General features: G+C 32.4%; 1 protein-coding gene and 1 long non-coding RNA gene across 2 annotated transcripts in view; one reads left to right on the forward strand and one right to left on the reverse strand.

Moving 5' to 3' along the window:
* LOC127729100 (uncharacterized) overlaps nt 1-20,239 on the reverse strand; it is a 50,538-nt gene that overhangs the window by 1,276 nt on the left and 29,023 nt on the right. The gene's annotated exons all lie outside the window — the stretch shown is intronic.
* LOC127729093 (tyramine beta-hydroxylase-like) overlaps nt 16,975-20,239 on the forward strand; it is a 32,047-nt gene continuing 28,782 nt past the window's right edge. The window contains exon 1 of the mRNA XM_052236745.1: nt 16,975-17,137. Within this exon, the coding sequence (XP_052092705.1) occupies nt 17,022-17,137 (116 nt within the window). The 5' untranslated portion in view covers nt 16,975-17,021. The remainder of the gene's footprint in view (nt 17,138-20,239) is intronic.

A 20,239-nucleotide genomic window follows, 5' to 3' on the forward strand; every position in this document is an offset into this window, starting at 1 on the left:
ACGTTCCGCTATATACATGATGTCCTTTCACTGAATGAGTTAAAGAATAAAAAAATTTAAGTTAAGATTTTTCATGACCGAATGTTAATACATGTAGTGATTTGTATGGTTAAATTCGAATTATTTACTAATCTGCTATTTTGTGCTACCTAATCAACGAATATGTCTCATAAACGTATTTTAACATTGGGTTTATACTGCTGCTACTGTAAGTTCTTTAGGGTATCATCAGCTTTATAGTCAGTGCTGGCTTAGGTTTAAGCTTTCCTGATAAAGACTAATAGAGCTTTCTTGATGAAGACTAATCTAGAAAAACGCTTTAGACGCAAGAAATTTACAAAGTGATTTTTTCATTAAACAGGAGTAACACGACGACTACTAAAAAAGGAAATGTTGACCTTTCCTGGTCATCTAAATTCATAGCCGGTTTCTAAGGGTCATGTGTTCTCAATCTTAAGTTTCTTTGTAATGTTTTGTTGTTTGTCTGTTGTCATTTTTATTGCGCCTGTGACTAATGTCTCAAAATGCGAGATATAGGGAAGCTTATCCGGCGGGGTAACATCTTTGTAAAAGCTTCATATTTCAAAAGGTAAAAGACATTGATACTTCATATCTTGCATCCATACAGATGTCTATCATGCCTGAAGTTGGCATTTGACCTCATTAAAATGGTATAGTGTTTTTCTCAAATTTATATTAGTATTGATGAATAATATGCCCACTTTATTTGATATATACATTGCAAGGTATATATGTCTGTCAGACAGGGTTCAGCTGACCTGATTTCAAAGAACAATGATTATCTTTATATTTCGTTATAAGGTGCATTTTTCAGATACTATAATCTATTGGTCAACTACATTAGATATGTATAACAATTTTAAGAGGCACATGTGCGTCTGTTAGGGTTCATTTAACCACGACGTCATTTTTATGGTATACTAGTCAATAAACGAAAACCGAGGAAACTGCAGTAAGTCGAAAGGGAGCGAGACCGGTTACGTCTCATGCCATGCATGCAAAAATTGCAATGCCAATCGACACTAAATGTTAAAATACACGTAATTTTGATTAACCATTTTACTAAAATTGAGATTAAATTGGGAGCATGTCCCATGATATCATGCAAACAACGCCTTTTGGGTCTGGACAGAAAAGTTTTCCAATGATAGAATTCATGCTAAACAAAAAAGTATACGTCATATACTTATTAGCTCACCTGACTCAAACAGCTTTTGGACGTCGACCCAAATGGTCAAGTGAGGTAATGTCATCCCTTTATCTGCACCTTCGCCAGGAAACTATTCTCATTTTAATCATCGCAAATTGGCTATGGTCAAAATTTATAATTATTGGCTGAAAGTTCAGTGATCCTATGAGCAATTTCTTTGCATACAAAATCGGGATAATGTAGAGGGTCCTTTATTATTTTTTTAACTTTTAGTACCAAAAATCAAATCCTAGACGCCCGTCATAGGAACATGATTTAACATATTACCGTAAACTAATGATTAATCGGTGATCTTATACTAGTTTGCTGTACCAAAGTAAGAAACTACCGATACACTGGAACATGAAAGAAACATACAAAATTACTTACAACCATATTGTGATGAACAACTTAATAAATGTACTAAATACACCTTAAAGTAAAACCCTCAATTTGAATAAAAAAAACTGTTTGTCATGTTCCAAAGAGGAATAAATAAAGAGGAGTATACTTCTATAACATAACTATTTGTATTATGAACATTCCAAGGTTCTGAAGGGCCTTGGTGGTCGAGGTGTTTAAAGAATCGAAAACTGTACCACTAGCTTGTAAACACTGGGGTTGTGTGCTCGACTCAAATCTTAATTGATTAGAATTGTCAGTTTTCCTACTGAAAATCGGTGATTCCCTCCGGGCACTCCGGTTTCCTACATTTAATAAAAACAGGCCGCCACGAAATAGCACAATAGTGATGAAAATGGCGGTTAACATCAATCATTAAATCAATCAATCCAAGGTTCTGACTTAAACGTAATAACATAAATCCAACAGTTATTGTTCATACTGAATTTTATACACACTTCTAATAAACGATAAAAAAATATAACAGTTAACCCCGAATGATTTGAAAGTACAACAGATTGCACTAATCGCCAGTTTCTTTCCGTCGTGTTACTCATGTACGTACAAATCCGGTGGTAAGTCTAAATAATAGGGTCACGTTCTTAGAAGAGAGAACGGGATTGTGGTTATGACAATTGGAACAAATTGGATGATTTCTACTTCACCGCTTGGAACCCTTGGTTAAATTGCGTCATTGTGTGCAGCAGTTCAGTATTAAGGAAATCATGATAGGAAATGCAATCCATGAAATATCGTATCAACGGGGAGGTACCGTAAATTGGGTTATTTTGGTTGTAGTTTTATTTTGGTTTATTTGGAGCCTCCAATGAAAGTGCTAAAATTAAACACACGAAAATAAAGCACAGTAAAAATTGAAACGCCAAAATCGCGTACCGCTACAACAATATCGTAATGTTAATTGTGGGGGAAAATTTTTTTTGTTATTATATCTTCCGTATATTTCCTACAATTCTATAACATAGCCAAATCTGGAAATAAATACCTGGTATAATTTGACAACAACAATATATAATTTTTACTTAATTGTCAATTTTCTAAAATTGTTAAGAAAACACAACATGATTTTTTATTCACACATGTCATAAATATGCCAGGTTATTGCTGATTAGACGCCGTTATTGGTAATTAGAATATCAAAACTCCTTGTAATCCTTTATCTTCAATGAATTTAACATGTACTGCCAGAGGTATAAGGATTAAAATTTAAATCCTTGATCGTCAATAGATTAACATGTACTGCAATAGAGATGAATACAATTGATTTCATATGATATTTGTAAAAAATAAGTAATCTATTTAAAAAGTGATTTTAATGTTAAGGATTTTATTTCATATTTTCTTTTAGTTTTGAACGACGATATACGGAATTATTTGCAATTGCATCCGTATCCGATTCCTTCATTAAGTTAACTTTTTCGTGTTTCTAGCTTAAGAAATTCAATGATATTTTGTCAATAAACCAGTACATAACGGCAAATATGAATGAGCTTGCTCAGTACTGTTGTTCCAAAATTAAACATATCAATTGGACGAAGCACCAAAATTACACACACCAAAATAAAACACATGCCTTTAGAGAGAAAACTGCCAAAATATCCCGACGCCAAAATTTCCCAATTTACGGTATATACTCCATATGCAGGTGTAACAGTGGTTTGATTCCGCCAGTGTACTCTATCCGGAGAAAGAAAATCCCCAGTGATTTTTATCCACCAACAAAAATTCACTAGGTTTTTCTATCCGGGTCCAGTGTAAAACATCCACCAGTCATTATAAGGTTCTAAAAATGTTTTTTGAAGGGGAAATATATATAAAATGTGGCTTAATAGTTTTAAGTGTATTTGAAACTTGCATAGTTGATTTATGTAAAAAGTGGAGAGCTTTTATCCAACGAATGTTCACATTAGTGTTTTTGTACCGGAATGATTGCACTAGTTATTTTATACCGGGATTAATTACACTAGTGCTTTAGATCCATACATTGATGAAGTGATTAATACTTATTTTGAACACGATAACACAATAACGCTTATTAACGAATAAGATTTAAATAATTTTTTCTATTTAAATCTATAAAATCATATGCATTTAAATTGTCACTGATTGTAATATTTATATTTATTGGATTGCCAAAGTTTTACTGTGTATTTTTCTTTCCGGTCGACTTGGATATAAAATCATATCTTCTATGTCAATATCATTGGATGCTTCTATAATTGAAACTTTATGTAAGAACAAATCTGCTCTTTAAATTTGGTTTATATCAAGTTCAATGTCCTGATCATTGATAAAGTATTTTGAGTTATAAAAATATCCTCCTCATCATCATCAATATTATTTACTGGATTGACTCAGATCAAATAAACCTTGAAAATCATTATAATTTTAACCCATTTATTTATGTAAACAATAAACCGGTCTAATATAAACAAAACAACAATATCAAGATCGACGCTTTCACACAATTTACATCCAATATTCTCTAGTGAAAAACAGTTACCCGGAATAAATACACGGCGGATTGAAAGAACGCTTACACAGGCGCTGTTGGAATGGTTCTACATATAAATGGAAAGTTCACAATTGGGAAGCTGACATCATCTCTTTTGTCAAAAAGTTTTGTTCTCAACTGATCCTCATTGTCAATTTACAGATGTAAGTCAAGATATGAGGCAGACTTAACTGTATCTGTTTTATCCCTTATTTCAAGTTTGATGGGATAGATGTGTTCAACATAGTCGCCAAACTCTGAATCATATGTGAGGAGGTCATCATCCATATAGCGGAACGTGAGTTTAAGGATTATTCTAGCTTCTTTCCAATCTTCAAGAGACAAACAACAATTAAAAACATGATCCAGATAAACCTGATTCAGTACAGGTATATTACATTTGTTGGGTTAAAACAGTTTTACCACTGATGAATCTAATGAAGACGAAACGCAAATCTGGAGGACAGAAGTATAAGCCTGGTCTCTTTGATGAGTTTTGACAACTACTGAGTCGATTCCATTGCCAGCGGGCGTTTCGTTTCGAGGGTATCACAAGCCCAGTATTCAGCACATTTGTGTTGACATGAATAAAGGCAACAGTAGTATACCGCTTTTCGAAACTCATAAATCGATAGAGACAAAAACAAATCCGGGTTACAAATAAAACTGAGGGAAACGCATCAAATATAAGAGGAGAACAACGACACAACGAAAACACAACATTAAAATGTAACACACACAGAAACGAACTATAATATAACAATGGCCATTTTCCTGACTTGGTACAGGACATTTTAAGAAAAAAATGGTGGGTTGAACCTGGTTTTGTGGCATGCCAAACCTCCTGCTTTAATGGCAACGTCAAACACAACACCAAAACTACAACATCACATGACAGGACCACAATACAAATAAATGGGAGAACATAAAGGACAAAGAAACACACGAATAATAGCTAACAAAAGGTACTAGGCTTAAAATTCAATACGCCAGACGTGCGTCTCGTCCACACAAGACCATCCAGTGACGCTCGGATGAAAAAAGCTTGAAAGCCAAAACAAGTACAAAGCCGAAGAGCACCGAGGACCAAAACTTCCAAAATGTTGCGCCTAACACGGCCAGGGTTTTCTGCCTGGGACAAGAACATCCTTATTATTTAGAATAATTTATAATTTTGAAAACAGTAAATTTTATAAAATGACGATATAATAAATGTACATGATAAAACCTAAGTGGGGACTAACTAAAGAATAAAAACGGATACATTACATAAAACAACTTAATCCAACATATAAAAATAGCAATGATATGTTCATTTTCTGTCAGTTTACTGATGTTAAAATTGTTGAATTCATCTAAACGATCAGGGTTATCTACCCCATGAATAGATTGCCTTAGCCGTATTTGGCACAAATTTTTGTAATGTTAGGTTTTAACTAGCTATAACATCAGGTTGAACCCACCATTTTCTTCGGAAAATGTCTTTACCAAGTCAGGAATATAACAGTTGTTTTCCATCCGTACCGATGGTTGATATAGTTTAACGTTTGATTTTCTCAGGTTTTGAGGACTTCCACCTTTTAAAATTTACATTGGAGTTCGGTTTTTTTAGTAAATACGTTTTTACTATAACATTCTAAGGTTCTATAGTTTAGTATGCTATTCATCGAAAATTGGTTATCTCCCTTAATCACAAGTTTTTCTATTAATAAAATCAAATCTTTTGAGTGTATCAAAGTAAATAAAAATCTTGTCTTTTTTTTTTTTTTACAAAATTGAAGGTATTCAGAATGTCATGAAAACAAGAAGGAAAATTATTGTAAAATTGTTGCTCTGTACAAATGAGGAAACCTGTTTGTGATGAAATCAAAGACACTATAAGTCACTATTAGAAATGTAAAGATAGACATTGCTGCACTTTTACAGCAAAACATTTTATTCTTGAATCTGAGTCTTGAAATGTTTGCTTATATTTTTTGACTAGTCTGGTTACGTTTTACATTCATACATGCTTTAACGGATCATTGTCTGGTCTTCAAGGTGCGATAAATAAAGTTGAACATACCTATCAAACAGAAAGAATATTCACCTCTTATTAAAGATCCGTAAAACAATAGAGAAATTGAGAGTAAATGGAAACGAATTAAAAAAATATAGTAAATATCTGGGTGGATAAATCATTCAAGGCATACATTTATCTATGTAGAATAAATACGATATTGATGCACATCGTAATTGGTCAGTGGTATGTGCGCATCGTTTCATAGATTAGTATATTGATATAGGGCAATATTGTGACTTTTCTCACCTTAACTGTTATTGCTGTCATCTTTGTAATTCTGTCCTTTTGGTAATTACTTTCCGCCATACACGTTGGAATCTTAGTATAAACGTAAAACGTATTAAAAACCTGAACTCCAATCTCAGTTCAAAAAGGTGGAAGTCATTAAACCTAACAAAATCAAACGTTAGACAATATCATCCAACGGAACGAATGGAAAACAACTGTCATATTACTGACTTGGTACAGCCATTTTCCGAAGAAAATGGTAGATGTAATCTGGTTTATAGCTAGCTAAACTTCTCACTTTCATTACAGTTGTTTTTAGTTTCGTAAAATTGACATAATTGAGTGAGCAACTCAAACAGACATAATTGGTTAATGTGACAAAAATTGGGATCCAGCAGTCAAAACTGTGTAAACATACATTACATACATACTTGTAGAACAAAACTGATTGGAAAATTCAAACAAACATACAAATACATCTGATAAAGTGTCAACAAAAACGTTTTTGTAGTTGATAGGACATACAGTATATTAAAACATAATCTAATCTTTTAATATTGCAAATGATTATATTTATTAATGTATTTAAATGTTGGGAGCTTTTGAAATAAAATCTAATAACAAAAAAACGTTTTCTTAGTTACCTAAACTACAAAGAACTACTTATAAGTATAACAATAAGGAGATGAAGTATGATTTGCCAATGAGACAACTATCCACCAAAGTTCAAATGAAGTGGATGTAAGCAATTATAGGCAACCAACGGCCTTCAATAATGAGAATAAAAGCATAGTCGGCTATAAAAGGCCCCGACATGAAAATATGAAACTATTCCATTGAGAAAACTAACAGCCTAATTTATAACAAAACAAGTTACGAAGACATGAACCAACGATAACCACTAAATTACAGGCCCCTGACTTGCCCCGTTTTACGTCAGCTTCAAACAAAAGTGTACGTCTACTAAATTATCAGATCTAATAAGTATACCTATTACCATCTAATATCTCATTATTCGATAATGCAATGAAAACACAAATATCAATTATGAAAAACAACTTTAGTTTTTATATACGAAGTGAACTCTTTTAACAGGTGGGAGTTTCTCTTTGTCTAAACTCTTTCACATAGTGTGATCAAAATAACTAGGAAAAGTAATTGAAAGAGCTTTTCACATATCAAGTTTTAAATTAGTCCGCTGCATTGCGTTTTTTTTTGTCATAAAAGATACTTTAAAAAATATTGTTACTGGACATGTACAAAGAATATTAAAGCTTTATATTTGTTCCTTGACATCATTTGTTTTGTTATGAAAAGATTATATATTATCAAAGTACCTGAATACTTGTTGGAACTAAATGAGCATCCCTAATCTCCCATTGCCTATGTATTGTTGTGAATCTTCTTTAATGGAACATTTTCAGAGAGGGAAAATTAAAAAAAATTAATTGACATTTTAAACAATGATAGCAAATATTTCCATTTCCATGTTATAAAACATACTGTATTTTTTTTATTCGGAAGAACTTCGACTTAATAAATATTTACTTTAATGAACAGAGCTTTGCATTAACATAAAATTGACTTTTAGTGGTAAAAATGCCATCGACTTTCAACTATTTCAAGAAACTTTATCAGCATATTGATTTTAAATAAAATTATTCTCTAAAACATAATAAAAAAGGCAACAGTAGTAAACCGCTGTTCAATGTCATAATACTATTGAGCAAAAAAAAGAAAAAAAAGAAAAAAGAAATCCGGGTGGCAAACTAAAACCGTAGGAAACACATCAACTATAAGAGGAAAACAACGGAACAACAGAAACACTGAACTACAACAAAAGCAAACGCCAACATATATAGAAACAGACTGTATATAACAACTGCCATATTCCTGACTTGGTACAGAACATTTTAAGAAAAAATGGTAGGTTGATCCTGGTTTTATGGCTAGCCAAACCTCCAGCTTATATGGCAATGTTAAAAATATCGCTAAAATGACAACACTACGTGACAGGAATACAGTACAAACAAACGCAAGAACACTCAGCACAGAGAAATACATAAATAAATAATATAAATAATATAATAGTACATTACAACATGTAAATAGCAGAAAAACAACGGACACCTCCCATGAATTTACGACAGCACACCAGGAAACCACAAACGAAATATAAACTGCGCGTCACATGAATGGATCAACGTCACAAAAAGTGACGTATTTTTTGTGACGTTTGTATTATCACAGGTACTTCTTACCCTACTTATGTTGTGAATAGAATTAAAATGACAAATGCTAGATTTTATATCGTGAACAATTCATACATTAAAGAACAAAGGGCGGTTAATAAACATTCATAAAGTTAAAATTTTCATTTTTGTGTCATAATTTAACGATTTAAAAAATTCCGGCCTTTATGATACACCATAAAACCTGTTTGGAGTGATTTATCTGAATGTTTTGTTTTTCTGAAAAGCAGTGTGGAAAAGTTATTTGCGACTACATTAGCTAGCTTTTTGTTGTAGCGAATACATTTTTGTCCTGTTTTCAAAATAATTTACTTTTACGACATATGTTTCAGACTGGTAAAGGCGGAATTTTATTCGCATTTAAAACCTCATCGAAGATACATGTACTAGATTTTTACATAAGACTCATGAGTGTCGCTCGAATCAAAATAGTCGGAAGCCGAAATCAAATACGAAATTGAAGGGCATTTGTCCAACATGTAGTTTCCTTCAGGCAGTGATGATATTTTGCCAAGCATTTGATAACATATGTAGTATAGAATGGAAATTAATATTATGGTTAAACTTTTCTCGGAATTCATATAAAGTCAAAAAGTCACTGCTATCCTTAAGTAAATCATTAATGAAGAAAACTCATGGTTCACACAAACTCTGGTAAAAACGGTTTCATTCTTTATTTTCAAATTTCGTGATTCCTTCAAGATTATTGTTTATTTCAGTGTTATAAAATAGCTATTTTATAGATTCATAAATTATTAACCAACTAAGTTTTCAACTCCCTCTGGCAAAGTTGACCGGAATTGGATTTGGCTATTATTTTCCGGTCCTTTTTTATCATATAGTCTTCAACTGGGTCGGTTCTTAAACATCCTTGGCTTTCAAATATTCGGCTTTAAGCGTTCTTGATACAGGTAAATCCAGGAAAGCGCTTCGGTCGCATTATTATAAAGTGTTGTTTTCATTTATGTTATAGCATTGGGTCGATACCACTGTTTAAGGTATCCATGCCCACCGTCATTTTACATCAAATTTATGAAAATGTGAAAGTCTTTTCGAATAACTCTCAAGAAAATATTTCAATGTGTTTTAAAATCTATATTGTAAATATACACACTGCAGTTATTCATAAATAAATAATAAAAACAAATATACCCTTACATCCAATCACAGCGCTCCTTGGGTACACAAAAGGTCAAACTATATCCAGGAAAATGTAATACTACTTTTTTCCCTATACTGTGACATAAAGATATGAAAATTTTATGATACCATCAATGCAATACTGAGTTATTTGTGAATCTATGCGCCATAGAAAATACTTGTCTGTCCCCATTACTTATAGAAACATGGATCATTTTATGTCCCCACCCTACATGCTGGTTTACCTCTTTCTGTACTCCTTTTGCAGATAAGGCATGATAAACAACCTGTATCCAATCACATCTTATCTTATTGGTCGCGGTGAATAATATATACTCTTGGTGATAAAAATCAAATGTTATTATCAAGCTTTAAAATAGTGCAATCTGACTGAACTCTGAATGATTTTGACTTCACTTGCTATCTTTAGTATAGGGAAAACGGTAGTATTTATTCTTCCATAGGCGACAATACTAACATTTTCTAAATTTATCACTTTTTGTAATAAAAACGTGGACAAAACAGTTATGTGTGATATTATTACTTTATTATTCTGTTTTCTAAATTGAAGTCAAATGGTAGCATGACCATCTTCGAACAGAGCTTGTTTATGGTATCCATGCCCACCGTCATTATACATCAACTTTATGAAAATTTGGAAGCCTTTTCGAATAATTCTCAAGAAAATATTTCAATGTGTTTTAAAATCTATATTGTAAGTATACACACTGCAGTTATTCATAAATAAATTAAAAAAATATATACCCTTACATCCATTCACAGCGCTCCTAAGTTGACTTCCTTCACCTGCCTTGGGTACACAAAAGACCAACTAAAAGCCAATACTAATACAACTTTTTCCCTAAAAAGCGGACACTTTAAAATCAATATTGCTTAAAGCAATATTTCAAGAATTCACGGTTGGAATAAATGTAAATTATATATACTATGTGACAATGTTAAAAGAAACCAAGGTTAAACAACGCCAAGACTTACATGAGCAAATTTAAAGAAGATTTACATGTAAACTTCAATAAGACATCAACCAAACGACACAAAAATTTTAGACATCAAAAGTTTGGAAAGTACGTAAATATAGCAAAAAACTTTAGCAATTTAGGCTTTAAGTTAGTATTTCTCTAAACCCTGTCCTACGACCATTCTTACATAAAATGATATGTTATTTCCAGTGAACTTTCTGTTTTATTGGTGTAAAATTCGTATGGGGCCAATGAATTCGTTTTTTGAATATAAATAAATGTATCGTTGAATATTCTGCATATTACGAAAAAAAAAGCGCCGAACATGCAAAAGCAAGTATTGTCCTGACTAAAATGGTGTACTCACGTGTGAGGGTTTGGATGGGGGAATCCTACATTTTTGTATTCTTTAATTTTAAAGCAATTTATCTCTATTCTTTATATTTTTGCCCATTATTCTCTATTCTATATATTTTAGCACCCTATTTGGTCTCTCATTTTTATTGTTTGGTCCATTTTTTTCGTTTATTCTTTGCCCTCTTATTTTCTATCCTATAAACCCCATCCAGGGCCTCATGGGAATATTTTAATACCTGTAAACTCGATTCTGAATACAAGATTTTTCAATACAAATGATTTCTTGGTCATTATTCTCGAGTCGCCTTTAATGTTAAATTTCCACTATAATCTTTTCATAGTCATCAGATATACCTTTATTTGCATGATCAAGAATATACTGCGACATCTATATAACCTCTAATCTAAAGGTAACAAGTACGCTAATGCATACATCTCACGGCCTTATTTTAAATTCTTTCATGCAACTATAGCACGAGAAACCGGTCTGTACATGAATATTTAATAAAAGATATATCTGTAGCTTTAATACTTTCCGCGAGAAAGTTAACTTTATAACCGAAAAATAGATATAAATAAGTACAAACTATAAACATCAATTGGAAAAAGATTGACTCATCAGATCGGTACCAAGCACACACAAATACCCTGTAATGTACTATTATATTATTTATTTATGTATTTCTCTGTGCTGAGTGTTCTTGCGTTTGTTTGTACTGTAATCCTGTCTCGTAGTGTTGACATTTTAGCGGTATTTTTAACATTGCCATATAAGCGGGAGGTTCGGCTAGCCATAAAACCAGGTTCAATCCACCATTTTTTTTCTGAAAATGTCCTGTACCAAGTCAGGAATATGGCAGTTGTTATCAAATAGTTCGTTTCTTTGTATGTTGGCGTTTGTTTTTATTGCAGTTCAGTGTTTTTGTTGTTCCGTTGATTTCCTCTTATATTTGATGTGTTTCCCTCGGTTTAAGCTTGTAACTCGGATTTGATTTCGCTTAATCGCTTAATCATTTTTGGGGTGTAAAACATTCTTTTGATGTTTTAGATAAATTACGTGCTTTTGATGGTACTTTTAATTTGGTTAACAGTTTTGACTTTTCCACTCTTTAAACTACACTTCCACACAATCTTATCAAACAAAAGTCTTCCTATTTAATTAAATGGTCTTTTGATAAATCTGATTGCAAATTTATTTGCTGCAACTCATAAAAAGCCTTTTTCTTAAATGAGAAACTTGAAGGTAAATATGCTAGATATACTTATTGGAGGTGTAATGAGATGATTAAAGCCGTAAATTTTCTCCTTGACAACATTTATGTACGTTTCGGCAATAAAGTTTATCGACAGGGTGTAGGATTCCTATGGGCACCAATTGTGCCCCTTTAATAGCAGACTTGTTCCTATACTGTAATGAATCACAGTTTATGGCCAAACTCAGTAAAGAAACGTCTAAATTCTATTTAATTGATAAATTCAACAACACTTATCTTAATGATATTTTTTCGTTAAATAATCAAGAACTTTCTAAATATACTGCTGAAATTTACCCAAAGGAACTTACTTAAAATAAATCAAACATTAACAGCGATTGTCTCTAATTGCTTCCATCCACTATTTGAACTTTGGTTGATATTTGTATCATTGTTAATCATACCACATCTCCTTATCTTTATATAACTGTCAACCGTCAAAAGCAGGTAATTTATCCAAACCAGCCAAAGACCTTTTTACACTCCAAAATAATGAATTCCTTTATTTTCATATACTTCATTACAAAAATAATATTGACCAGTTTTGTTTTTAATCATACTCATCGAGCTACATGTAGTTAAATGACAGATTAGTTTTGTTGTAGAAATTTAATTTAAAAACCGAGATGAAACGATATATGACAGTTTTTTGTAGTTTATGTCGTCTAAAACAATTCAATTGAGTAAACTAACGGCCTAATTTATAACAAAACAATTTAAGAAAAACAAATATGACAGGTGTGAACCAACAACAACCACCGAATTACAGGTTCCTGACTTGGGACAGGCACATACAGAATGTGGCTGGGTTAACCATGTTTTCGAACGCTCAAGCCTCCCCTAACGTGGAACAGTGGTGTTACTGCACAATGTAAGATCAAATTATAAAATCAGTTGCAATTTTCTCTACTCCAAAGAATCGATCCGAGGCACAACAACAAATTTGGCAACTCGGACACGTGCATGTCATGCGCTAAATCCTACAGAGTTGAGACTACTTTGGTCCCTAATGGTTTCAGAAGCTATTTTTATTAAAGGCTAAGAGCTAACGACGACGAATATAATATGATGAATGTATCACTGAGTATATCGACAAGGTGAGCATTTTTCATAGAAATTATTGTAAATCCCTGGTGCGTCCGACAAACGAATGACGGGCGTGAAAGATGAATGCAAACTTATTTATCTCTTGTGATTATGACACAACAAAGTGGTATGTCGTAGATGAAAATTAAATAATTCACCAATCATCCCTAAACGACTGATTTAAAATTGATCAATTTATTGAAGTTGACAAAAACGTTTACTTTAAGTCTATCATTAACATATATATATTTGCTTCTTCGAGTTACAAGGAATACAAACATGATATTTTATTTAAATAAAACTTTCATAACATGTTTGTCTTTTTTGTAGTGTTCCATATAATAACACGACTGTCACGTGACATGATATTTATTCAGTGGAGAAATGTTTAACATGTAATTAAGTGAGAAAACATAACCCGTATAATTCAGGTCCTCTATATAATCGATATCTCTTACTCGCTTCGTAGCCATCGTTAACGACTTGATTTAATTGATTAATCTAATTAAAAAGAAATGGCTACACGATTTCAACATTTCCCAAAACTTGTGAAAAATTGAATGAGTTAAGAAAAGTATCACTGTCCTAGGCTCTTGAAACAGAATGGTCAACTTCAACAAAAATCGTATATATAAGAAACGATTAGTAGGGCCAACTTTCCTCGTATTTGTTTTCCTGCTGGGTCAAATATAAAATCTAAAAGTTGTTAAAAGTGACTGGGTTATGAATTAAATAAGATAGTATTGTTGTTAACACTTTAAAATATTTCTATAAAATCAAAACGTAATCTATATACCTTGCTTTTCAAAACAATCGTGATGCAACAATGCGAATTTTGCATGTTTTTGTAAAAAAGGCATTTAAAGAAAACTTAAAATCAAAATGTATTAATGTGTACCCAAAGCAAAACATGAAATTGGCCTTGCCTCTTTTTATTTTTTATTTTTTGAAAAAGTAAGAAAACACCAAAAGGAAATACGTATCAGAAGGTTTTTTTGTATGTTTAACGCCGTTTTACGTGATATTCGACTTGGCTATATCAGTTTTTTATTAGTTGAGGTAATTGTAGTACCCAGAGAGAACCACACAACCGTCGGCAAGAAAACTGACAATGATCAGAGTCGAACACACCTCGCCACATGGGATATTTAAACAACAACTGACACATTTCCTGGCTTAGGTCAGTTACATTAACATGTGGTGGCATGGATTAAATTTTCGAGCACATCTCTCTGTTCATCTTACGCGAGGAAAAATGGTTTTATCTCAGAAAAACTAAAAACTAAAAAAAACCCAATATTTTCAATAGCACATAGGAACAATATTTTTTTTAACTCATTGTCGTATTCATTTATATCCTTTGTTTTAACGAAAAAGAAAATTCACTTCCCTTGTCGCAGTTTGATAACACATTGTAGGATAGTCCAACCAAATCAACGCATTTGTGTGACCACTTGTTGATATCGATATAATAAAATTAAAATTGAGAATGGAAATGGGGAATGTGTCAAAGAGACAACAACCCGACCATAGAGCAGACAACAGCCGAAGGCCACCAATGGGTATTCAATGCAGCGAGAAACTCCCGCATCCGGAGGCGTCCTTCAGCTGTCCCCTAAACAAATATGTATACTAGTTCAGTGATAATGGACGTCATACTAAACTCCAAATTATACACAAGAAACTAAAATTAAAAATGATACAAGACTAACAAAGGCCAGTGGTTCCTGACTTGGGACAGGCGCAAAAATGCGGCGGGGTTAAACATGTTTTTTGAGATCTCAATCCTCCCCCTATACCTCTAGCCAATGTAGAAAAAACAAACGTACAACAGTACGCACAGTAGAACTCAGATTAAGAGAAGTTCGAGTCCGATGCCAGAATAGGAAACAAAAGAAAAGAAACAAAATGACAATAATACATAAATAACAACAGACTACTAGCAGTTACTGACATGCCAGCTCCAGACCTCAATTAAACTGATTGAAAGATTATGTCTTCATCATATGAATATCAGGCACAATCCCTCACAATCAGTTCATATAAATAAGAAGATGTGGTTTGAGTGCCAATGAGACAACTATCCATCCAAGTCACAATGTTTAAAAAGTAAACAATTATAGGTCAATGTACGGCCTTCAACACGGAACCTTGGCTCACACTGAACAGCAAGCTATAAAGGGCCCCAAAAAGACTAGTGTAAAACAATTCAAACAGGAAAACCATTATGCTATGAGAAAATATATGTTTATTGAAGTAATAGATAAAAGGACACATCCATCAGAGAAATATATATTCTAACACTGCATCGAGTGTGATACAATATTTCTCCACTCGAGACAGTTAAATTTTTAAATTTAACTGTCTAGATTTCTTTTAGACATATTTTATTTGCTTTTTATAATACATGTATAACAAAAAAGATCAGACACAAGTTATCACAACTGAAATAGTCCTTTCCACTGTCGAGAGTTGAGAAATGTATCTTACGAGATTGACATTGTAATTATTTTTCGCTATCTCTCTTACTTTATCACGAGAAAAGGGGTTGTCTTGTTCTCTCACATTCACATTAAACTCTCAAATGATGTTAATACATGTTCACGGAATTAAATGAAACATAGTTTATCAACGAATCGACATGAACAATTCAATAATATTACAAAAAAAGGTGCGAAGTATACAACATGTGATAAATATGTTACATTAATCCATTCCAAAACTGTATATTTACATGCTGGTAGGTAGATGTATATATATTGGATATATAGTCAAAACCCATCAAATACGCAAGGCTTATTATTTGGTACGCCAGACGTGCGTTTTGTCCTCAAGTGACGCTGGGATCAAAGCAGTTGGAATGCTAAATTGATAACAAAGTTGAAGAGCAATCGAAACCGAAAATTCTTAAAAGTCGTACCAAATCTGACTAAGGTCATCTATGAAGGTCTGGATAGGGGGTCCTTTATTTCTGTATTCTTTAGTTTTTTAGGCCATTTTTCTCCATTCTTCATACTTTTTGCCCATTATTCCCTATTATTTATTTTTTAGCACCTCATTATTCTCTATTCTTTATATTTTGGTCCATTTTTCTCTATTCTTTATATTTTTTGCCCATTATTCTCTATTCTGTTAACCCAAATCCACACCCTTATCTAAGCCTGGAATAGAAAACCTTATGTTTCTTTTTATAGTTCTACTTTTTAATTCAACATTTTATTAACATTATATTTACCGAAATTGACCATATCATTGGTATTGTGAATTAAGTTTTTTTCTTATAATGAAATTGGGCACAGCATTAAAAAGAAAGTTCCTTTGGTCGATAGATAAACTGGCTGAATAAAAAAAACCCCAAAATAATGTATATAGTCTACAACTCAATTGCATTTTTGTGCTGATGCGGCGTAAAGCAATCACCAATCAATCAATACAACTAAGTTGAGTAAATTGAGTGTCATTGTAATGTTACTTTATGTATGTACAAAATGTACTATACATAAACATCTTTAAAATAGAAAAAGTCAAATCATAATCACATGGTTTGGATTTCTCGGTCCATTTATCAACCCCAGTTAAATTTAAACTGGGTATTATATAAATTCAAATATTTTGGTCAACGGCCAGAGGAATATTGGAAGACTTGTATAATGAGGTAAAATTTTTAATCCAGTCTTATGTAGTTCAAGATTCTTTTTACAACTAGTATGCATATTTTTTTTAAACATTTATTAGATAGAAATAGTTATTGATTATAACAATATATGTATCTGATAATAATTCAAATACTAGCATTTTCGAGACATTTGAAAATATTGAGAGAATTGAAAGATGAGCAGTTGAAGTACAATGTACAATCGCCATAGAGTTCCAGAATTGTCATATTTAAAAAACAAACTTACCGAGAAAGTGAAATGTTTGGTCTTTGAAACATTTTTATCTGTTTCAGTGGAAAATAATTTTATAAAATCGTATATTTATTTATTTATTTAAATATTTACAAGTTTGATCGTTTATATAAATATACATTGTTAATTTCGATTGTGTAATGCAATGTAGGCGCAGCTGGATACGACCACAGAGGTCCAACCTTTAACAGTTGGGGCAAAAATGGACACAATCTTCGCGCTTGATACAGGTCTGAATTTGGATTGTAATTCAATATTTGACACATAATAGGTTTCTGACACAGAATAACTGTAGTCAAAGAACTTAGAATTGGTTATATGACTTGAATTTATATTCATTTTTTGCTTTTGTGCAATACACTATGCTGTTGCAAATTGACCTCCCCTCACCCCACCCCACCCCCCACCCCCGAAACAAATTTTTATTTACCCCCCTTCTTTTTCAAAAACCCCTTTAAAAAAAAAAAATATTTGAAGAAATTTTCCTTTTGATTTCTGAAATCTTGAGGAGAAAAAATTGTCCCCCCCAATTTTTTTTTAACCTCCCCCCCCCCCTTTTTCCAAAAAAAAAAATTCTTTCCCTCAAGACATGGTCATAATCTCAATTCAAATTTCCAATGGAGTTTGCAACCATAATAACCCATTTAAAAACATCATAAAAGTCTTAAAATAGAAAATGACATACATAATCATAGCTAAAATTAATTTACCTTAATCAACTATTTTAAAATTATTAAAATAGTAACTTCTAAAAATGAATTGACAGCTAATCACCTCCCTTACACTGTAATGTGTACTTAAGTAATTGCCCATTAGCCAGGAAACCCTTATTTTTCTCACTTTTTTGCCCCTAATTCCTAAACGGTTTGAGCTATAACCCCAAAAGGTCAATCATAACCATCCCTTTGTGGTATGGAAACTTGTGGTACAATTTCAGAAAGATCCATACATTGTTCCACAAGTTATTGTCATGAAACTAGAAAAATGCTTATTTGGGGACCTTTTTGGCCCCTAATTCCTAAACTGTTAAGACCATAACCCCCAAAATCAATCCCAACATTCCTTTTGTGGTTATAAACCTTATGTATAAGTTATATAGATTTCTATTTTCTAATACTAACGTTATTGTCGGAAAACCAAATGTCTTCGGACGACGCCGACGACGACGAAGTGAAACCAATATACGACCGCAAATTTTTTTGCGGTCGTATAAAAACTACAGTTTCTTATTGGTGCATTCTGAATAAAATTCGGATCTATCATAACTTTCATTCATATACACCTCTATGTCTTGCATTGTTCTGGACATAATATTCAATTTCATGTATGATAGTATAGGTACATTCTATTAAGCAAATGTTGTGTTGCTCTTTTAGATGTCTTTTAACACCCTGTTTTGAACAAAACGATTTGTTACATATACAGCACAAAATGAGATCTCAACTTCAATTTTAAATTCTCATATGCTGTGATAGAAATTTTTGATATCTTTAGAATTTTTATAATCACTTTGTGTTACTCTCTACGAAATTTCACCATGTTCTGGGAAAAAGTTAAGCTTTTATTTTATTTTCTATTACATTGCTTTTTTATAGTATCAACATATGCTAATCGTACTTCAAGCATACAGATTCATTTCATCTCTATGGGTAGCAGATTTTGCTGAGCAAATTTTATTGGTTCTAAAAAATATGGGATGCCTCTATGATTATTTCATTACCTTTTGTAGTTGATAGGTTGTTTTATACAATTTACAACTATTATTTTTGTATACAGGATATTTTAAAAATGTATTGGCGGATTATGCAAAAAAATATGGAAATAGCATCTTCATCTTTGCAGAATGCTGATATGGCTTTTTAAAGTTTCATATTGAACACACCAGCATTCAGATGCTGGCATCTAATATATATATAGACTTTGATATACCTTTTGTTTGGATGCTCGCATCCCAATTATATGCATGCAGACTCAACTTTCTCTTTGGAAGCTGCCATCCCATTAACAAAATGGATGTTCATCCTTTAAAGTTAATCTCAGGGATGCTGTTATCCCAGTTGTAAGTAAAAGTTATCTCAAAACAGTATAAATTGAATGCTGACAGTCATTTCTTTTGGATGCTGGCATCCATCTTCTTTGGATGCTGGCATTCGTCTTCTTTGGATGCGAGCATCTGTTTCTTTGGATGCTGGCTCTGTTTATTATGATGCTGGCATCTGTTTCTGTGAAAGCGGGTGTGCGTTTTGTTTAAAGTCATTTCCTTTTGATGCTAGCTTCCGTCTTCTTTGGATGCTGGCATCTGTTTCTGTGAAAGCCGGTTGCTGTTTTGTTTGGAGGCTGACATCTTTGCATTGTATGTTTCTTTATATATATATTTGACCAGGTGACTTAAGTTTAATCACTCAATTGAAAAGTCTTTTATCTTTTGGTGTTTGTTTATTATTTATATAAAAAATATATAGGAAAAGCGCATGAATCTAAAACTGGTGATTATCATTGTGATGAATTATAAAAATACAAATACAACGAAACAGTAATATACAATATTATATTGTATTAAAGAGTGTTTGGAGTTACTGAAAGTGAGCTTAACCTCATAGCCTGCTAAAATGATATCATAGACATACACTCTTCTATTCAGATTGGTGACTGTATTTTATTAAAGTGCTGCAATTGAAGTCTGTAAGCCTGCGTTATAATTTTGTGTCTATGACAAACCCCCATTTTTAATTAAAGTATATATTGGCATTAAATATATAAGATATCACAAGGAGATCTTGTCTTCACCAGTTGCATACATACAATAATACATGCACCACTTTGATAACAATGCAAAATCTTTTAAATTT

The sequence above is a fragment of the Mytilus californianus genome, unplaced genomic scaffold (assembly GCF_021869535.1).
Source record: "Mytilus californianus isolate M0D057914Y unplaced genomic scaffold, xbMytCali1.0.p SCAF_2, whole genome shotgun sequence".
Classification (NCBI taxonomy): Eukaryota; Metazoa; Mollusca; class Bivalvia; order Mytilida; family Mytilidae; genus Mytilus; species Mytilus californianus.